This window comes from Saccostrea echinata, unplaced genomic scaffold, assembly GCF_033153115.1.
Source record: "Saccostrea echinata isolate AGI-Se365-2 ecotype Australia unplaced genomic scaffold, CSIRO_AGI_Sech_v1 ptg000030l, whole genome shotgun sequence".
NCBI lineage: Eukaryota > Metazoa > Mollusca > Bivalvia > Ostreida > Ostreidae > Saccostrea > Saccostrea echinata.
This window is the reverse complement of record NW_026889779.1, coordinates 6,763,318-6,784,035: the sequence shown is the minus strand read 5'-3', so window position 1 is coordinate 6,784,035 and position 20,718 is coordinate 6,763,318. Positions and strand designations below refer to the sequence as shown.

General features: G+C 30.8%; 1 protein-coding gene across 3 annotated transcripts; it reads left to right on the top strand.

Annotated features, from left to right (window-relative positions):
• Positions 1-432: 432 nt before the first annotated feature.
• Positions 433-19,488, top strand: LOC133196267 (centrosomal protein of 112 kDa-like). 3 transcript variants are annotated; one of them, XM_061332188.1, is made up of 16 exons: positions 433-520; positions 2,393-2,518; positions 11,649-11,774; positions 13,915-14,029; positions 14,104-14,219; positions 14,382-14,405; positions 15,603-15,696; positions 15,923-15,984; positions 16,144-16,241; positions 17,050-17,202; positions 17,303-17,406; positions 17,536-17,607; positions 17,944-18,033; positions 18,208-18,317; positions 18,414-18,513; positions 18,618-19,488. In XM_061332188.1, exons 2-16 carry the CDS (start codon positions 2,394-2,396, stop codon positions 18,924-18,926), a joined length of 1,698 nt encoding a protein of 565 aa, XP_061188172.1. In that variant the 5' UTR covers positions 433-520; position 2,393; the 3' UTR covers positions 18,927-19,488. The 3 variants fall into 3 exon arrangements, with proteins under 3 accessions (XP_061188172.1, XP_061188173.1, XP_061188171.1); XM_061332189.1 differs by lacking the exons at positions 433-520; positions 2,393-2,518 and adding exons at positions 8,931-10,022; positions 15,057-15,122; XM_061332187.1 differs by lacking the exons at positions 433-520; positions 2,393-2,518 and adding an exon at positions 8,932-10,022.
• The last annotated feature ends 1,230 nt before the right edge of the window (positions 19,489-20,718 follow it).

The following is a 20,718-nucleotide window of genomic DNA, read 5'->3' as shown; positions in this document are numbered from 1 at the left end:
ACCTTAACCAAGACACCTGTTTCTGTAATAATTTTTTTTCAACTCATTATATAAAAAATACAATGGGTTAAAAAAAATCCTACTGAAACAAGTGTCTGTGCTGACCTCTGACAGATATTGACATGCTAACATAAGATTAAAAAACTAACGTTAATCTTTAAAAATATACTTGCAGTTTGCTGTGATGATAAAGATTAAAAACACACGCACAAAACCCTTTTCCTTGGCGTTAGATTTTAATTTAAGAGGATCAAATTAATTGAGACATAATGGCAACCACTGCAGAATTAATCGAATGACTGAATGTACGAGTTAACAAGTCATAATTAAAGCGCAAAGTTGACACCGATTTGACTGGCGTGCTTGGAAACAAATAATATCTAGATCTTCAAGGATGAATGAATCTCTTTGTAAACGAAAATTAGTTGTTTTTTCCTTGCTTTTCTGGGTGTGAGGAATTGCTTCATGAAAGTGGAAAGGTCGTCTTTCCGCGTGTGACACTCCACAGTCCATAAACCAGGTAACGGAGCAAATCAAGGCTATTTTGGCATAGTTCGAATTTTCTCATTTGACCACAGGTATTTATACGGTACCCTACTTCAATCTGAATTAAAATGAAAACAAACAAATCACCAATATATGTGTTTATATGATTTTTGAAAATTGTATGATAAGGCTAAAACAAATCTATGTCCCTCCTCTTCAACACTGATGATGTCAAGTATTTGAAAACTCCATTAACATATTAGCAATATTGTGAAATTTTACGAATATTTTTGACTGGTTGACTTATCTCTTGAACAGGTGAATATTTGTAATAGTATTTCCCAGCAATAATGAAAAACACTGCTTGATGAGATTTTCACTTATTATTTTAATGTAATTGATGAAGGAATGAATTAATTAATCTAGAATTTTCCTTTGTAAAGGAATATGTCCTGTAATGTATGAATTAAAAAATAAGAAAATATATATATATAGTAGCTCATATATAATTTTAAAAAAGATAACAAAATATATATATCCCTTTTAAATTAATCAATATTTATTTGTGTCACTTTATCAGTCCAACTGATAAAGTTGGAAATGTTATGATGTCTGAATTTATCATTAACTTAAAGTGATATGTATTGTGATATAAATAATAATTTTTCAAATTTTAGTCCACCTCATGACTCAACATAAAGGCATGTCTGACCGACTCAGACTAGCAATGAAATAATTTATTTTGTGTCGAGCTTGTGAAGGCACATATAGTCCGACTGTTATGTAAAGTATCTGTGAGTTAAAATGATGCAAAAGAATTATTCAAAGATTTCTAGTTAGTTGGCTCAATCATGTTTGCTTTCTTGTGTTATCAATGTGATTTCACTTTCTTTTTTTAAAATCCTGTGAAAAATAATCGTGAAAAGATTTGTTTTGGAAAACCCTACATGTTACTATATTAGTATACAAATCAATATTTTGCAAACCTTACCACCTTTGAATTTTTTTGTCATAAAGGCTTAACTCTACCTAAACTTATCCTTCCTGCTAGGTCATTTTCCTTACAGCATCTGTTGAGCAGTGTATATTTCAATATAAAACAAGCTGAAGTACAGTGCTCTCAATTTCTGATATTTCTCTTGACTTCAATAGAAAGACATTTATTCAATAATATATTTATAATTTTTTTGCAACTCAAAAAATAAAATAATTGATAATGTCATTATTTGATTATGATATTTTCATGTCAATTATTTTAGTAATATTTTAAACTGAATCATATAGTGATCCACAGAAATTAGGTCAGGACTAGTGAAGATGATGTCAGGTTGAGTAAAATTTTCAGGTACTAGTCTGTCTGGTCTAGTCAGTCAAAAATTAATGTTGAGCCTGCATCTTATAAAGGTAAAAATATAGTTTATATTTGTTAAGGATCATGATGTTTGAAAACAAAGATTTCTGCTGAATGATCACACTTTTGTGTTGCATGAAACCTGTTTTAAATCAAATGTACTCCTGTAAATGGAGATTTGCTTATGTTCACACATTATTTTGGTCAGTATATGTATAAGGTTGTTAAGATCACCAAACTGAATTTTATTTGACTGAATATGTATTTTCCTATGATCGAAATCTGGGGGGGTTTAAATTTGGTAACTATTAGAATCATTATATTTTTTGCCAAAAGAAAAAATACAACTATGTTCTAAGTATTTTTTAAAATTATATTTTAAAATATACACTGTACAGATGGTGATACCATATCTCTTTAAGAGATATTCTCTATTCTGATAAACAATATTTAAAAAAAATAAATGATATTTTTTAAGCAGTGTCATTTGTCCATGTGCAATGAATTTCAATACGTTTTCAAATTTTTTGCATCTAAAGAATTGTGTATTTTCAGAATGAGTGCAGACATTCTTAATTATGCCAACCAGGGGGTAGTGAGCAGCACTCTCTTTGCCATACCTGGATTGCCTCCCCCATCTGCTGTCAGTTCTAGTCATTCATCCAGGACCAGGAGGCCAAAGTGAGTTCATAATCTCTAGATGTTTTTAAGATTGCATTCATAATGAAAACAATTCTTAAAAAAAGGTTGACCAGTTTCATTTATAAATGAAGCACAACTAATACTGTAATGTAGAGAAGCTATCAGGAATGGTGGTACTAATACCTGCACTCTCCTGTTTGACTTTATGTTGATGGCATTTAAAATTTAGAAAACAAATAACTTATGTTGTTTAGACCAACTAATGAATCTATTTCAGAAATTGTTATGTGCTTGCTCAACTGGGAAAAAAGTTATATAAGTACATATATGTAGCATCTTCAGTATTATTTCTGATATATCAGGGTTTGCCCCTAAGACTCAGGAGCCAAGGAATTTCCCTGCCTATAATGACATAATCCCCCAGTTATTCTGGTATTCCTCCTCCCCCTATCAGGGGAGGAGCACCAGACCCCTTTCTACTTTTTTAATGTCCCTTTTAATTTAAATCTTAGGGACAACCCTGGATATATGCATCCCATATGTAACATTTTTGCAAGATTGGTCAGTCTATTCAGAATTTAAAGATATTCCAGTTAATGTTCAATCCAAGGTAAATTGTTTATTGTAACTTCATTGACATAAAACTGATAAAAGATTGAAATCTGGTCATTTATCCAGAATGTCCAAATTTGCAGATTGAATCTCAGTAAGTCATTATGAATATGCCAGAATTTGGCATTATCAAGCTTTATCATATTTGGAATATATCCTTCACTTTAGAGCAGTTATTACTATGCATTGCCATCCTCTCTGAATGACAGAACTAAGCAATGACCTATGGAATAAAATGTTGTTTTTTGTTTGTTTGTTTGTTTGTTTGTTTTTCTTTTTGTTTTGAAAATGTGACCTTATATATAATTTCAATTTATATGAGAGGGTATATGTAATCAGAAAATTTGAGTACATTGTAAACTTTGTGAATATTTGAAACATTAATATAAATGAGATCCGATGAAAATTCTAAAAAAAAAAAAAAAAAAAAAAAAAAAAAAAAAAATCTTTAGTGAGGCAGATAAAGTACTACAGTGGTAGAGGACTAGAGGGAGACAGACATACATAAATATATATACATGTGACTTACTCAGAAGACTGAAAAGATGATTCCATAGAAGTGAAGGTCTTAGAAAATTTGATATTCATAAAATAAAATAATTCTAAATGTATGTTTGCTGAATAATCACGTGCAGTAACCGTCCGGTATGTACGGGGATAGTGTTTGAATAAGTTTTATTTAAAGTGCATTTTTCACCCTTAAAAATTCTAAATTAGTCTGCAAACTGTCTAAAAATGTAAAATAGCACCAAATTGTAGATTGTTTTTAGATAAACTCATATGAAAAGAGTTATATACAAACTTCACGAAAGGTTTCAACAGTGTGTTTAAACGATATCGTGTTACTATGGAGCAACCAGCAAGTGCATGTTGAAAAATAAATTACACCAATATTTAATGTCAGTGTCAAATGAAAGAACAACAGGCACCGCAGGAGTCACAAAATACATAAGACCAGTAAAAATTTTCAGTGTTGTTGCAAATCAAAGTAAAATCTGGCGTTAGACACAGCCAGTGTTAAAAGCTTTCACCCGACTTTCCCCTTATTGTAGGTTCAAACAAAATCAATACAATGTAGATGTTCAATTTTTCCTATTTTCATCGATTTTCTAAATCGGGAGTCAATGTTCGGATTTACCTCCCTAGAAATGAAAAACTGTATCCGGGAACATGTACTTCTATTCACCAAGGTAACATGAATGTTTTTAGAAAATAGTGTTAACATTTTATGCTACGATGCTCTAAATTGTAAAAACATATTTGCTAGTCTCTAATTTCCTTTTTTTAACTTGTTTGATACAATGTCTCCTTTTATTTATTTATTTTTTTAATTTCATTGATATTTAATCAAGGCAGAAATTGTGTAGAAAATCAATGTTTCATACATGTATATTTTATGAGTCGATATTGTGAATATCCAGTCCCCTTTCCTTATGATGCATGCAGAACTCAAAGTTTAAAAGATACTTCTTTAATAACGTACATATAATTTGTCGCTGTAGCATAAACACTTTTCAGATAGTTTTTTGTTGTGTTTAATATCTGAAAACTGTCTTTGTAGAATGTCATGATTCTCGCTAGTTTCCTCTTACGATGCAACAGTCTATAGACTTTCTGCATAAAGGCGTTACTGGTATAGGATCAGATAAAATGCTTTTACAGCATTGTGTACTACTACGAAAGTTTGGATTTTAAAATAATTCTAATGTGACATTTTAAACGTTTTGGGGAATTTTTTTTAATTCTTTACTCAGGCAGAATATTATTTATTCACATCCAGCATCCTAAATACCCTTTTCAGTTTAAAACTTATTTTGAAATTTTGTCATTCTGATATTAAACAACAAGTATAAAGGTAGTTTTTATTACCGGTATCTGCAAAAATGGATAACAAGCGGTAGTTCTTAAGTTATCTTGCTAAAGGTTTTCTTTAAAACAAAATAATTGATTTTTTTTCGGCCTTAAGCTTTTAAAGGAAAATCTATATATTTTGATAGCAACACTTATTCCTGCATATACAAATGTATTGAAACAGGCCACCTTTGCATTGGGATTTAAAATGGTTTTACACCATTGTACAAGTTCTCTCTGCTTGGTAAACAGAAATTAAGGTTCTGGTTTATTGAAACTTTAAAATGCTTAATTGTGTGGCGTACATTCTTGAAAAAATTAAATGATGCATTTAAATTGAATTTGTTTTCTTCGTATCACATGAAATAATGGTTTAAACGTCGGGAATCGTGTAAAGACTGAAGTTATTCATACAAACATGCCCATAAAGTTTCATGATCAAAACCAGACGATTTAATTGTTTTCCTTCTTTGATGAGGCATGTTTAAGGAAACAAGAACCTATGATTAAGACCTCAATCTGCTGATATCACGTTACATATTGCAAGAAAGATTCCATTCATTTACACTAATCTATTGGTATCAATGTAAAAAATAATGAATCACAAAGCTGATCTTGATAGATTTAATCTTGATTGATTAAAACGTCCAAGATTGTTTGTTTACGTGCTTGCATGATGGAAGTAGCAAATCATTACTCCACTCTAAGGTCAGGTTTATTTACTATTAGTATAAAACTAATTTAAAAAATATAATAAACCAAAATATTCTTTATGATTTGCATAATATTTTTTTTTAACATTAAGAAAAATACATTACTATTGTAAATGTTGGACATACATGTAGATCCTAACGTCGTCTTCAGCAAAACTTCTAATACAAAAGAGCAGCCAACACTGTCACCTTTTTTGGGAAAGGGTTTCTTTTTCAAGTATCTTTAGTAGTGGTGATTTTCGTGTATTTTGTCAAAAACTAAGGGCGTAAATGGGTTCTTTTTTCAGTATATGGAACAGTGTATGGAACATTGCTTAGTTACTTCGAAGAATAATACGAATTGTTACTTTTATACATTTCCTTTATGAAAATTCTTGAGAAATTTTTTTCATGGAAAAATACATTTCTTACCAATTTGAAAGTCCATAATGAACGGATCTGCTCTCCAGAATCGCGGATTTCATTGACATTTTCTTCATATGCGTGTTGCTGCAGTCGCATATACCTTATAATGGGATCTTATGATCAATATAGAAAATCTGTCTTATTAGTCTTCCTACAGGATTATACATGTATTTAAAAATGAAAGATCTGTAGAGTATATACAAATATACCAAAAATAAGTTTATAGTATTCTAATTCGGGGTTTTACTTCAATTGAATTGAATAGTAATCTTTTCTAACTGGCTTTTGTTTTCAATATTTTCTTCTTGGCAGTAATATTAAAAAAAGTAATAATTCGCTGAAATTACTTGAGGAACTTGAAACGAGACTAATCAGAGAGCAATAACGAAATAAATTGTCTATAAACGAACTCAGAATACGGATATTCATTTACCTAAAACTTTAATTGCTGTCAAACAACTAATTAAAGTTATCAAATTTGAAAAGTTTTTGCCCTTTATGTTAAAATTATCCTGTGATATATTTATAGGGGAATCTCTAAATGCAAATTTACTTCAAAGAAAATTATTTTCGGTACTCTGGTACAATGTATATGAATAAGTAAAATAACAAAAGGTTAAGGAAAATATAATCGTCAATAATCAGATGATGCGGGCTTTTGTAATAAATTAAGTGGAAAATACGCTTTATTAATATAATCCAACAAAGATATATTATAGGAGTTTAAAAAAACACTGGAGACTCATTGGGCTGGCTGCAACGATCACCTAAGTCACCAGACCTTTCCGGAAAATGAATATGTAAATACTACAATGTATTTAAACTTACTGTTGCCATCTACTAAATTCCATGACCTCATTAATTTTAATTGTAGGTTATCGAGGCTTTGTCGAGATATTAATTTTTACCATGCTGCTCCTGTAGACTTTACATTATACAGTTATTGACAGGGTATGAGGGCAACATATGATTTGTTGTACCTGAAAGTGAAAAATGTTGCACGAGGCCGCCGGCAACATTTCACCTTCAGGTCCAACAAAATATCATATGTTGCCCGAATCCCAGTCTATAACTGTTTTGTTATACCCTTCACTTAAGTTAGAACACTAAAATAAAAACCTCTAAATAGATTTACTTAATATATAAACAATTTTTTATATGTAATATTTTGGCTCTATCAATAAAAATAAAACAATAAAAAATGGGAAAAAATCATTATATCACAGAAATTATTTATCATAAAACATAATTTTCCCATGTTTCCAAATAGTGTACGGTAACTCTTGAAACCTCGGCTATTTCCGTGTTGCCGATATTGAACGACGACTATAGAATCAATTGTGACGTAGCAGTGATGTTGCGGTCTAGCAATTCTTATGTTGGACTCACACCAGTCAACAATGAAATCGTTAGACTGATGCAAAAACATTTACTTTGTTGGACTTTTTAGTTGTAATAAATATATAGAAAGATATTTATAAGGACATAACAAAGTTCTGTATAAAACTCCGTACCCTCATTGCAACCCCATCCTATCCCGGGGATGATTTATACACTACATCGGGATATATGCATAGCCACATTCCTTCTGTTTTTGAGGAAATAAAATAAAAATCCCCTTAGATTTCCAATGTCATATTGTGGGCCCCACCTTAACCACAGGGGTCACGATGTGATCAGGTGTGAATTTACGCTACTTGAGAATGCTTATTAGTATTTTAAACATGAATATTTACATTTGCAGATGTTTCCTATTATATAACACTATTTAAAGTTTTTTTTCACGTATCTAACTTTATTAAAAATGAAACTTTTAATTTCATAACACATGTGTTTTGCTTATAAAGTGTTTGGAAAGCTACGGCATTCAAAACACCGTAACACAGACAGGGGGTCAAGAGGTTATAGTATGCGTTTTATTTTGACGTCACAAACAATGAAAAATGTGGAAGTGCAACGTCATATAAGCGAAAATCACGCTCTCATAAAACAGGAGCTGTTGCAATGGCTCTTCGATTAATTGTAACTTACCCGAAGGATAATACAGGGATTTTGAGATATAAATCACATTTGCGTTCAAGGCAAGGAGTTAAAAAGTGTAAATATAAGCATTGAATGATTATTTTTGAAATATATTTACACACTAAATTGTCGACGGATTTTCCCGTTATTTCCCAACATGACACTGTTATCTCATTCTTTCATTTAATATTAAATAGATATTGTGGGCTTATTCTGAGATCCTTGTATCATTTTGAACTGCTTACCTGCCATTGCATTTTATTCTGCAATCATCACCTTTTAATGTGGAAAGTGGTGTATTTCTAACAATACTTACCATTTTTTGCAGTATAATTTGAAGCTACACTAAAGAAAAAGTACCCAAAGATTTTAATCAGGGAAGTTCATGTGATACAATGCAAAGAGCATCAGTATTGATGTACACATATTAGTATCAATTTAACTTTCTTATTGTCATCTTTTTTAACCCCATCTTTTGGATACTCTATCGTTTTTAATTCATTGTCATTGGATTTTTAACGTTTATTCTGTATTTTAATCGAGGGTATCTATTGTTACCTATTTTTTCTGACATTATCGCAGGATTTACTTGTATACAAATCTTGTTAAAGGAATTTTTTTCTCATATCCGAATTTCCTAGTAAGTGAAGACCTCATAAATTAAAACACCTATTTATACCTTTTCCAGCTATTTTATATATGAGTGTTAATTTTCACCTTGAATGGCCGAACATCAAGTCTTGCATTCATGTACATGTATGCATACAAAGATATTAAATTAAAGCACATATCGTTTATTTGAACAAGAAATTTACTTCTAATACAGCATATGACCTTTGAAGTTCACTCGACAATTCCTGTATAGGTCAGTGCAAGTGTTTATTCCTCTCCTTTCTGTGTCAGCCAAATCCAATACACAAATGAATTGTTCGAAAAATTTAAAGGGTCTAAACATTCACGTATACTTGAGCACATGAATATGCTTTTAGAACATAACAGGGATTCAAAATTGATCTTCCAGATATGTATTTTCCGACAATGATATGAAAGTTTGGGTTACTGCAAGAAACGGTGGATTTTATTTTCCTCTACCAACGTCAACTTTTGATTATATATGTACATTGGCTGATTTACACTAATCTCAGTGATGAACTATTCAAATGACTGAATATAAGTTCTTTAACATATTGAAATTTTATCACCGGGGTTCATGACGTAAATGGACTGAGTTTAAGTGAATTTTTCATTTATACTGGATTTGTTAATGTTTCTCATCTTCACTTGTTTAAAAAATGGAATCTTGCTGAAATGAAATATTAGCGGTGTACAACTTGTAACGCTCTCGAGACTATTTTTAATGATTTTTTTAAACAATTCCACAAATGCACTTTGATGAAACTTCCCTCACAACTGGATACCAGCTGACGACCACTTTTACCAGAAGTCAGGGATTTCCTTGCACGGTTTACCCGGATTAAGGTGCACAGGTTTGATCCCCGTCTACTGTTTACTTTTGGATCTAAGTCGACAGCCTTTTTCAATGACAACAAAGCCAAATGAATACCTAGGGACGTAATGAAAAAAAACAATACTCAGTTTTGCTGTCCAAATGGAATATCTATATTTTTACCATTCTATCTGTTGACCTCCCGGAGGAAGTAAACGTCTGTGATGACTGACGTGCTACCACAGCTCGCTAACCAGCCCAAGTTCTTCACTAACCAGCCCAAGTTCTTCACTAACCAGCCTAAATCTCTGTCCTTTGATGAGAGGAAGCTGACTACATACCCAAAGTCATTCCTTACTGAGACCGAAGTTCCTTCCATTGGTTTACAGCCAACTTTTACAACTTTCTTACCCAATCTACAGTCTGAAGGATACACGCTGACCTCATATGCTTCCTATATCGACGACCCTAGAAAACTCGTGGTACATTATGTGTAAGTTTAGGTACTCTCTTTCTCTCTCTCAAAAATCCATATGGGAAAAGGATTTACACAAATTCTCTCTCTCTCTCTCTCTCTCTCTCTCTCTTAAAAATCAATATGAGAAAAGGATTTACACAAATTCAGCATTATACGCTACACTACTGGTCATTTTTCATCATTCAAGTCTGAAAAAATTTTTTTTACAACTTTGACTTTCTTATCCAATTTCAGTGTGAGGATTTTGTATAACCTTTGTTTGCATATAAGGGTACAGTATTTTGAAGAGCACCTGTTTTACAATTTATGAAAACATATATACATTGTAAACATAAATCTATTATCTAGAAACAGCCAGGTCTACATTGTGAAGCGAAACTTCTCTGAATTGTGTTTTAAATATTTGTAACTTTTTATCCGATGCAATAAAAATCAATGCACATTTTTTTTTTATTGACAACTTGACGTCAGGTTTTCCATACAGGTGTAAACTATAGAGAACTTGTGTCAATAAAGTCATGAGTAAATCTGAAAGATTGAGAGCTGTTCAATCGCCGGAGATTTTACGTAAAGTGGTGTTTCAGAAGAACCAAGGTTGCGTTAAGTTCCCAATAGTGTTTTTAAATATTATCATTTTAGTGAAGCATATTCTGATAAACTATTAAATTATTGATCAAATAATATTTTACACTTCATATGCGATCGACTTCGTAATATTTCAGAAATTTGAAGTAGAAATTGATCTCTTGTCGCATTAAACTATGGTCTGGATATTTATTTTGAATGCAGATAAATCAAACAGGGAGGATTGAATGTGCATAATGAGGGGAAATCACGAGGAGATATTATCTCTACTATTCACTGAACGTTTTATCACCCTCACAACTTAATCAAGAGAAGGTTTTCAGAGGAACCAAAATAAGTATTTAAATCTTGATTGAGCTGTGACAATCGACCTTTGGGTTTGCACAGAGTTGCATCAATTTGTTCTTACACCTTTTATATTGATATTGGAACAAGTACTCGTACATGCATGTATCAGGTAGAAAGCGATATTTGCCAACTGTACAGTACAGGAATGCTATGTTTAAAGTTTCTAATTATTTTCATTTTCATTCATTTTCCATTTCAGTGTTAACGTTACATTTTCTAATTTTTTCTGAAACTTATCAAGAAAGATTTCAGACTGTTTCGAAGAATGTACCATGTGTATACTGTATTTGATTGACAAGTAAAAACACGTCTATTTCTGGTGAAGGATTGAAATTTATTATGGATCACTTTTTATCAGCGATAACCTCTTTCCCTATTGGCTTTTTGTCACTGGAAATACACTTAAAGATAAGATGGGGAATTGAGTTGTAAATAAGGAATACCTTTAGCAACGTGTCGTGGTTAATTTCCTTTTGACCACGTGAATTTTGTTATTGACCTCTTGCTGCAATAGTTGTTGGTTTATTGGATAAAATATATCCAGGTTGTATTTAAGATGTTGATATATGACGATTTTCTAAAAAGCATTTACAGTAATCAGGGTTTGACAAAATACATAATATTACATTAATACATACATGTATAAAGAAGAGATAAAAAGGATATTATAAGACTTTCAAACTAACCAAGTTTTCATTTTTTTTCCAGATCAACTCCAGCTTCTATTCGAGTTTCACTTAATGCCAATACGAATCTCACCAATGCAACGTCAGTGGCTCCCTCTAAGATAAACAGACCTCGTACAGCTGCTGCAGTTTTATCTGCCAAATCAGAGTAAGTGACGAAATGTTTGTTAAACAACAAAATCACGTGGTAGAATCAGTTTGCATTGATTATTACCGTGTAAGCAGAATTTTTAGCGAGGGTTTTGAGATCGCTAAAATTGCTTACAATTTATTCCTTATCGGCTATTATAGCTATCTTTCTTGACATTATAAAATCGCTAAAATTACTTCTCGCTAAAATATATATACCAATGGGGGGGGGGGGGGGGAATCGCTACAAATTCCACGTATACGGTATATCTGACTTAGCAAAAAAGAAAGAAAAATGATTTCGTATTTCCTTTCAATCGAAATTTTTAAAGTAGGTATTCTTTTTTTTTCTTTTGGAAATATGTGGGTTTCATTCAAAGACTCTCTATTCATGTCAAAACTTAAGATTTCATTAAAGTTTGTCATCTCTATTTAGCTGCATGCAGCTTATGTATTTCAACAGAACATAAACATGTAAACAGCTTTTAGCAAATCAATTTACTTTTTTGCAAATACTACATGTATATCAGAGTTGCTTTATCTAGTGCATTGCATCGAATTTGATTTGTTTCATTGAACTAAAGTTTACTGACACCAACCTGTAAGCGGATTTTATCATTGCTGAAGACTGAATTCTAAAGAAATTATTTTGATTAATATCAAACTACTGTCATTCTCTGTGCATGGTACACAAAAAATTGGATAATAATTTATGTATTTAAAGTCCACCTACAATTAAAATCTACTGAAAGGCTTAAAGTTTAAGTCATTTATAAATTCTTAATTCATTGATGCTAGCTCTATCATCTAGAAATTTACTCTAAATCATACAAAATTTATATTAATGGAGCATGTAAGTAACTGTTTATTGAATAAAGAAGTTTCTTCCGAATGGTACTAGAAAAGACTGATAAACATTTTTAAAAATACATTTAGTGCGAATTATTCATTGTCTCGTAAAAATATGAGAAATGTAGAAACGATGTCTGTAAATTGGTACATTTTGTTTCATATAAATGAACATATATTGAAAATGAACTGTATAGATATTAATTGAAGTTTTGCTTAACAAACATGGGATTGTGCAGGATACATAGAAACCTACAAGAGTTTCTCCATATATATACAGAAAAGTCAATATATTCATGTATAGCAGTATCATAATTAAAAGGTCTGATAAAAGACGATTAATGGAAAAAATGATTACAGTTTTATGAATTTTTATAATTTACATTTTGTACATTCTATGTCAATTTACCGTAATAAATAGTATTTCATAGACATTAAGTATTACATGTAATGACAATTAATATCTAATTGAGTTGAGTTTGGAACTCATTTTTATGATAGAAAACTTTTAACGCTGAAAAAAACTAGTTATGTGCTCCACGCTGAATTACACATGTCTTCACGTACATATTCGCAGAAACTACTTTAAAGATGATTTTCAGTGAAAAATCAATTGTGAGAACAAAATCGACTAAGAAACTTCTTGAGTGTTGAGAGTTTAAATAAAGATAGCTTAAAAATACAAAACAGAATTGCATAATGTTATGAACAGAGAGCTTATCCTTGTATGAAAAAATAATAAGATATTGTTCAAAACATCAATAATGTTTATGAATTACTTAACTTACATGGTGTGTATTTTATTTAAGTCTGTTAAGTCAACTACACTCTTGTTGGCCCACTTTTTCTAAAAAGGAAATAGGTTTTGCTAGTTTTATGTGATAAATTTTCAAAGGCGTTGACGCCCCAATCACTAATTCTTTGAATAAATATTTAACTTATTTTCAATTAAGTTTTCCACCCTGATATGTTTGTCAGGTGTATCGCTGGTTTTGATAGGCTGGGTTCGGACACCCGCTCTTATCACCTAGAGGTTTGGAAATATATGACCTTATGCATGCCACTCTTTTCATGTTCAACATTACGAGAAAAAATGTTTACTTAATTACAGAAGCCAATTAGTTTTCTATTAATAAATTTAACATACATAACATACAGGTTTTTTGTCATTTCGAAAGTGATTTTAATACTGTATATCAAAAGATTTCTTTGACACTCAAACAATTTGTTAAAACATTGTTACCAGATTCAGAATGACCGAACCAAAACATTTAAGTATGTACCGGTAATTAAACTTACCCCCATTTTAGGTCCAGCTGTGATCGTGTGTCCCAGGTAGAGCATGAACCCACAAGACGACACAATTTAGAAAACCACATGCCTGCTAAGCGTAACAAACCACCTCCATGGCAAAAGAATCTAGACGTAAGTATTTTCTGGCTTATTCTAGTTTGTCGTTGTTGTTGACCTGTATCCTATGACAATTTTGGTACTTGCAGACTCCTCTCGTGCCCTTTGTCACGGGCCCTGGCTATATCCTGTCCAGGAGCAAATCGAAGTTCGCTGTTACCATCAAAGAAGAATTCTTTGAGCCTGTAGCAGAGGAATCTCAAAAGTCAGTCATTATGCAAAATAAAAAGTAGATTATAACCAAAAGAAAAACCCAGAAACAAATAAACAAACAAAAGTGAATTTTTCTTTTAAAAAAGGACTAAAAACAATTGATTTGTTTGGGGTTTTTTTCTTTGCATGAATACATGTAACTTTTTTATTACAGGAGGAAACAAGTACCCACAGAAAGGTAAATATTTTTGGTTAACACTAAAAATATTGCTTAGAATAGTGGTATTTTTTTTTTCTTCAAAACACACCTCATTAAAAAAAGGAAAATAGGAGACAACTTTATACAGAAAAGATTTTTATGCAGTATTACACTGGTTAAGAGAATTGTTGAACTTTGAACATCTATTGTCTGGTACTTAATCTCTTCTTTACAATACAAAGTATAAAAGCCATTTACTAATATTTCAGTTCATTAAGCATCTATAAAAAGTTACGTCATGTTATCCATTTATTTCTAGAAATTCTTTCTCTTCCATAAGCCATGTAAAACAAATTAGCAGAGAATTCGTTTATAAATTGCGTTTTTTTTTCTATGAATTACAGACCATCATCTCGACAGTCTAAGTAATGTTTGTTCTTTTATGAGTTATGTTCAATTAACTTTAATGATGATGGATTAATGTGTTTCCAAAGATAGAAATTAATTTTGTTTTAACATTTGAAGTTCTGTGTGCCAAACATTTAACATTTTAAGAGAAATCAATATGTTTATTCAATAAAAGAAAAATAAACCCTATATCAAAGATGGAACTGATTTTTATGTACTGTTAAATTGTAAAGCATTGATTAGTTCCTCTAAAACCGTGATTAATTTAAACATTTACTATAGAGTGGAGAAAGAGACACCGAAGGTGTCTGGAAAGGATAATAGATTCCTAGAACAAATTATGGAGAGGTATTAAGATAAACCATTTCCCTTGCATTCGAGTCCAGCACTATATTAATGTTTCTTTTCCTTTATTCAAGAATGAACACCGAAGTATTTTGTGACTGCTTTGTATAATCAAGAGTTTTATGATGATTTGCTCTCTAACTTTGATTTCATGGTTCACAATTTCGTTTAAATTCAATAAACGATGTGTTGCAAAATTTCAACAAGAGAGAAGCATGTATGTATGAAGTCTTGTGTGACAATAACAAATGTGTGTTGTGTATTCATTAATTCTCTTAGTCTCAATGTTCAAAATTATATAATGCTTTTTTTTCTATAGTGTTTGATTTTTAACCAAATGTTATTTTTTAAAGGTTATCTTAATGATAAGTTTTATTTTCAAATTAGGCCATAAGGTAGATCGGCATTTGAAACAATTAATTAAATCGTTGAGTGATGTAGGAAAGAATTTCAAACATATTTTATTGTCTGATCTTGAAATAGGGATACAATCATTGAGCAATTACAGCAGCAAATCTCCGACCTTACATTATACTTAGAGGAAGAACGAGTTAACCATAGACAGACCAAACAGAAGGTTTGTGGAAATCATATCATTTCTTTTTGTCTTCTTAATCATTCTGACGTCCAATTGATATTTTCATTCCAATTTCTATAATGTTCTTATTTAATATTAAAGAATATCAAATATTTAATGTAATGTTTGATACTTAAAAAGCTCATTTAATGTGTACTTTTAGAATTTCTTTGAAGAAATATGTTTATGTATGTGATTATGTATATGTACTGAATTATTTTTTTAGGCAGAGGAATTTCTAAAAGACAAAATTGATGAACTGAACAATCAACATAGGGATGCCATCAGGTTTACTGTTTACTATTATTATTCAGCCAGATATTTACCTACCAGTTCATCTTCAGTCTGGAACTGTTAATGAATATTTCTAAAATTTGAAATGCAGTACTCTATTTATCTGATATACGTTTATTTGTTTCCTTCCAATGTGGTTAAATGTTTCAACAGAGATTTGCAAGAGGATCATAGAGATGACATGGAGAAACTCCGCCTCAGTATCGAAGCAGATCACCAGGCTTACAAAACTGCAGCAGAGGGACAAATCTGTAAGTACATGTAAAATAGTCCCAATATTCTGTCATCTCCTCAGTGTTATAAGTGAGGAAAATCTGTTAGTACATGTATCACAGTCCTGGTCCAAATATTCTGGCCATCTTCTCAGTGTTTTGAGTAAGTACATGTAAAATAGTCCCAGGCTTAATATTCTGGTCATCTCCTCAGTGTTTTGAGTGAGGACAAATCTTTTAGTACATGTAACATAATTCCATCATTTTGTTAATCTCTTTAGCATTTTGGGTGAGGACAAATTGGTTAGTACATGTTACATAGTCCCAATATTCTGTTTATCTCTTTCGTGTTTTGAGCGAGGACAAATCTGTTAGTACATGTACATATACATTTAGCTTAGTGCCAATATTTAGTCATCTCATTATTTTGTGTTATTCTTTCTATAACAGCTGGTTCAACAGTCCACCATTTGATAACTTCGTTAATGCTTCAGTCACTATATCTAGAGATGTCTTTTAAATTAGTTTATATTAGAGATTTGTCATATCCTAAAATTGGAATTCAAGGCTTTCTGTTAGTTTTATATTTATTACATTTCATGTATGAGCCATGGTTGGTTAGAAGTTTTGTCAACGTTTCAATAGAGTGCGACTATAAAAAGGAAAATATAAGCAACATATGTCAACAATAAGTGTTAAATAAAAAAATTTAACAATTATAATACCCAAACTATGATTGCATTCAACAGTTTGACCAGCTAAATTGTTTGTTAAGGAAATAAATGGTTTAGATTTGAAAAGAAGTATAGCTTATGCCTCTGGAACTTTAATTGATGTTTTCTTTCAGTAAAAATGAAGAAAGAAATAGAATTTCTACAAGGTGCATTTGAGTCCTATAAAAGTTCACTCCACCAAGATATGGACGACAAGTGGAACAACAGAGAAAATGATCTGAAACTCCAACTTCAAGAAGAAAAACAGGCTGCCGTTCATGAAATGAGTAGGATTTTTAATAATATATAATGTTATAAATTCCTTTTGAGTTTACAGACACACTAATTTATTATGTATTTTAATTATGCATCCATATTTCTTAACAGAAATGAAAGTAATACAGGAGAGGAATGTAGAAAGGATAGCAATGCAGAAAGATCATCAGAAAACTATTGAAAATCTACGCAAGGAACACAAAAAAGAACTGGATGTAAGTGCCATCTAAAGAACAAACTATTTTTACATTTAAAAAGAAAGAATGAAAATAATATTGCTGTGCTGTATGTTGAAAAAAAGTCATGTTTAAAAGTTAAAGATCATAACATGCTTTTTTCTGTAGGCATTAGTAAGGAAATTTTCCAATGCAGCTGCTGATTTGGAAAGGTTAAAGAAAACAACAGCGGAATTAAAGGTAAAATTAAATAAAAGTAAATTGTGTTTAAGAGATTTTTTTTATTCTTTAATATTTTTAACTTGTTATGCCTGGCAATGCAGATCATTTCTTATTCTATTAAAACTATAATGAATGATTATTTCCACACTGAACTGACTGTGGATTTATCCGTTTACCCAAATCAAGACAAAGGGCACATGGTGGTTGTTACCAGGCGACAAGGGATGCTCACTTCTTCATGGCATCTGATCCAATCTCTCAAGTTTCAGGGGTCCATGACTACTTCACTTTCAATTTGATTTATTTTGGACTTTTCAGCATGATTACTGTCCATTAATCCGTATTTTATTATAGGAAACAAAACGTGATCTAGAGACCATAACCACTGCTTATAATGAAACATGTCAACAGCTGGCCAATACGTCCAGAGAACTTGCCGACACAGTATGTTTTAAATCTTTCAATTAATTATAAAGTATTAATCATGTTCGAATTTATCATAATCAGAACTAGTTTATTTTACTTTGATAAAATTGAAAATATTCAGCGAAAGGGAAATTTAAATTTGGTATAATCTGGCAACAATTATCCATAATGGTAAACATTTTGATATTGCAGAAAGTAAAACTGATGTCCTTTGAAGAGCAGTTTGATGAGAAAGTTCAACAAGTGGATTCTAAGTATCAACAAAAGATTAACGATCTCATAACACAAAATATTGAATTGAGGTTAGTCTTGTATATTTTATAAGATTTTAATATAATTAATTTTGTACACTGTAGTAAATACAAGGGTTAAAAATTAATACGTTTAATTCATTTAAGACGACTCTATGTGAAGAAATGTGGACAGCTGTATGAAGAAAAAGTGAATGTGGAATTGGACAGAGTTAAAAGGGTTCAATCTGCTAAAGAGGTCATGCAGGTGAGATGGCTTGTTTTTGATGAATTCAGACTTTTAAATTTTTTTAATGAAAATATGATACATTTCCATACATCTAGTAGATAATACTTTGTTCACTTTTATAGTCCATGCTACATTCTAAACAAAGATCCGATGTGAGTTTTGCTCCTGGGGACCCTGAATATGAAGAAGTGATCCATAAACCAAAAACTAGACCAGGTAGTGCTCCATTGACAAAACGTGAAATGGAAACAGCCCATTCATCTGTAGGAAATACTGAACACTTGTTAGAAAAAGAGGACATTCCAGAATTCCCAGACACTGTCCTGCCGGAAGTTAGTAAGGAGATTGAAGAACTCAAGAAACAAATTATGTCTGACATTAAAGTGCCTACAAAGGAAGAGATGTTACAAGCGCTGGACAGTGCTAGATAGGAAATTAAAACCAAAATGATGAAATTCAGAGAGGGAATGTGTTTATGTATTCCTAGTACTTAATATTTAAAACAGAAACCACCAATCTTTTGGGTTTGAATAAATATGTTTTTTAAGAGAAATTTCTATTCATTCTAATAATTATTATTTTCATTTTTATGAATAGATTTATTTTTGTTTATTAGGAATAATCTACACATTCATTGTCTGTGTAATTAAATTTGTATTTAATTTATTTACAACTTTTTACATTATTACATACATGTGTATAACAATATTAAGTGAGAGTTCCAGTCTATTTTGACTCCTAATTTTTATGTATCTTGTACTTTGACTGTGATAAGTTGAGATGTATGATATTTGTTAGGTATTATCATATTAGGTATAATTTTGTATTGTTTGGGCTAGTTCATTTCAAAGTTACTTTTACCATTAAAAAAAATTGAGATAGTATATATCACCAACAATGAATTATTTATGAAGAAAAGGGGAATTAAAATATCAGAAATAGATCTGGGTTGTTTTATCTATCCCATTTTTTAAAAATAAAATATAAAATTAATTATGACTTGTGTGTTTGATCTATGAAATATGTTAAAACTTTAAGCCCCTAATCGATATAATGTACAGTATATGGTCATAAGTGAGTCATAATTGCATTTTTACACTTTATACTTCATTGAAAAACCAATATTAATTTTTATAAAAACGTATTGTGAGGTCAATTTAGTTCAGTTTTCTTGATTTTCTCATTGAATCATGCAGAATTGTTCAAATTTTCTTGCTTTAAAATGCTAAATAAAATGATACACTAGTCATTGAAAATAATTTATGAAATCGTCAAGACTAAAAATTCTAACCTCAAAGTACTGTGATTTAGAGTCGTAATTTTTTTATTTTACATTTGACCATGTTGACCTGTGATATCACTGCAATGCCTTCAGATAAAATTGAAATGTGAGGAAACTGCAAAGAATTCTACATTTTATGTTTAAGTCACAAAAAAATGAGCAACAAATAACACTGAAATCATATTTCAGAAAAATGTATTTTTCAAAGAAATATATAGTGGAAAAAATTATGACTCACTAAATTATGGGCAGGTACTATGTACATTTTACATTCACAACAAACCAAGATTCTTTTTGACAGTTTATTACAGCACACCAATTGCAAGTAAATCAAGTAACAAGTAAAATTTAATTATTATAGTAATTACACCGGCGTGAATTTTTTTTTTTAAGGTAAGCTTCTTAAGTACAATCTACGTGTCTAAAAGACTATACGACTTGAATAAAGTAAACCCATATTTAATATTTTTATATCCGCTACAATATATTATAATATATTGATGTATTTGTGTTATAAAATTTCGCTCCCTTAATAAACATGATATTGTATGTAAATCATAGCTTATAATAGGAAGAAAAATTGAATAAGAAAAGAAAATTAAATGAGATTAAGAAATCAAATAAGAATCCTATTCTCTTTCCATGTTTTCGACCAAAAATTATTTCATAAATTTATAATGACAGTGCTATTATTTTCTTTTCTTGTTCAGACCTCATGTTAAAGTAATAAATTATGCACTCATAATTTATTTTTTCAATTAACTGTCTTATATCCTCAATTGAATCTTGTAACGAATGAAAACAACGGAACAATTGTACCGAAGAGAAATGTTGTCATACTGAATTTTCTTCAAGAAGAGATAAGACCGTGATATTTGATAAAGCCATATATACACACACTCATACTTGGTGTATATCAATCCACATACATTTGTACTAGT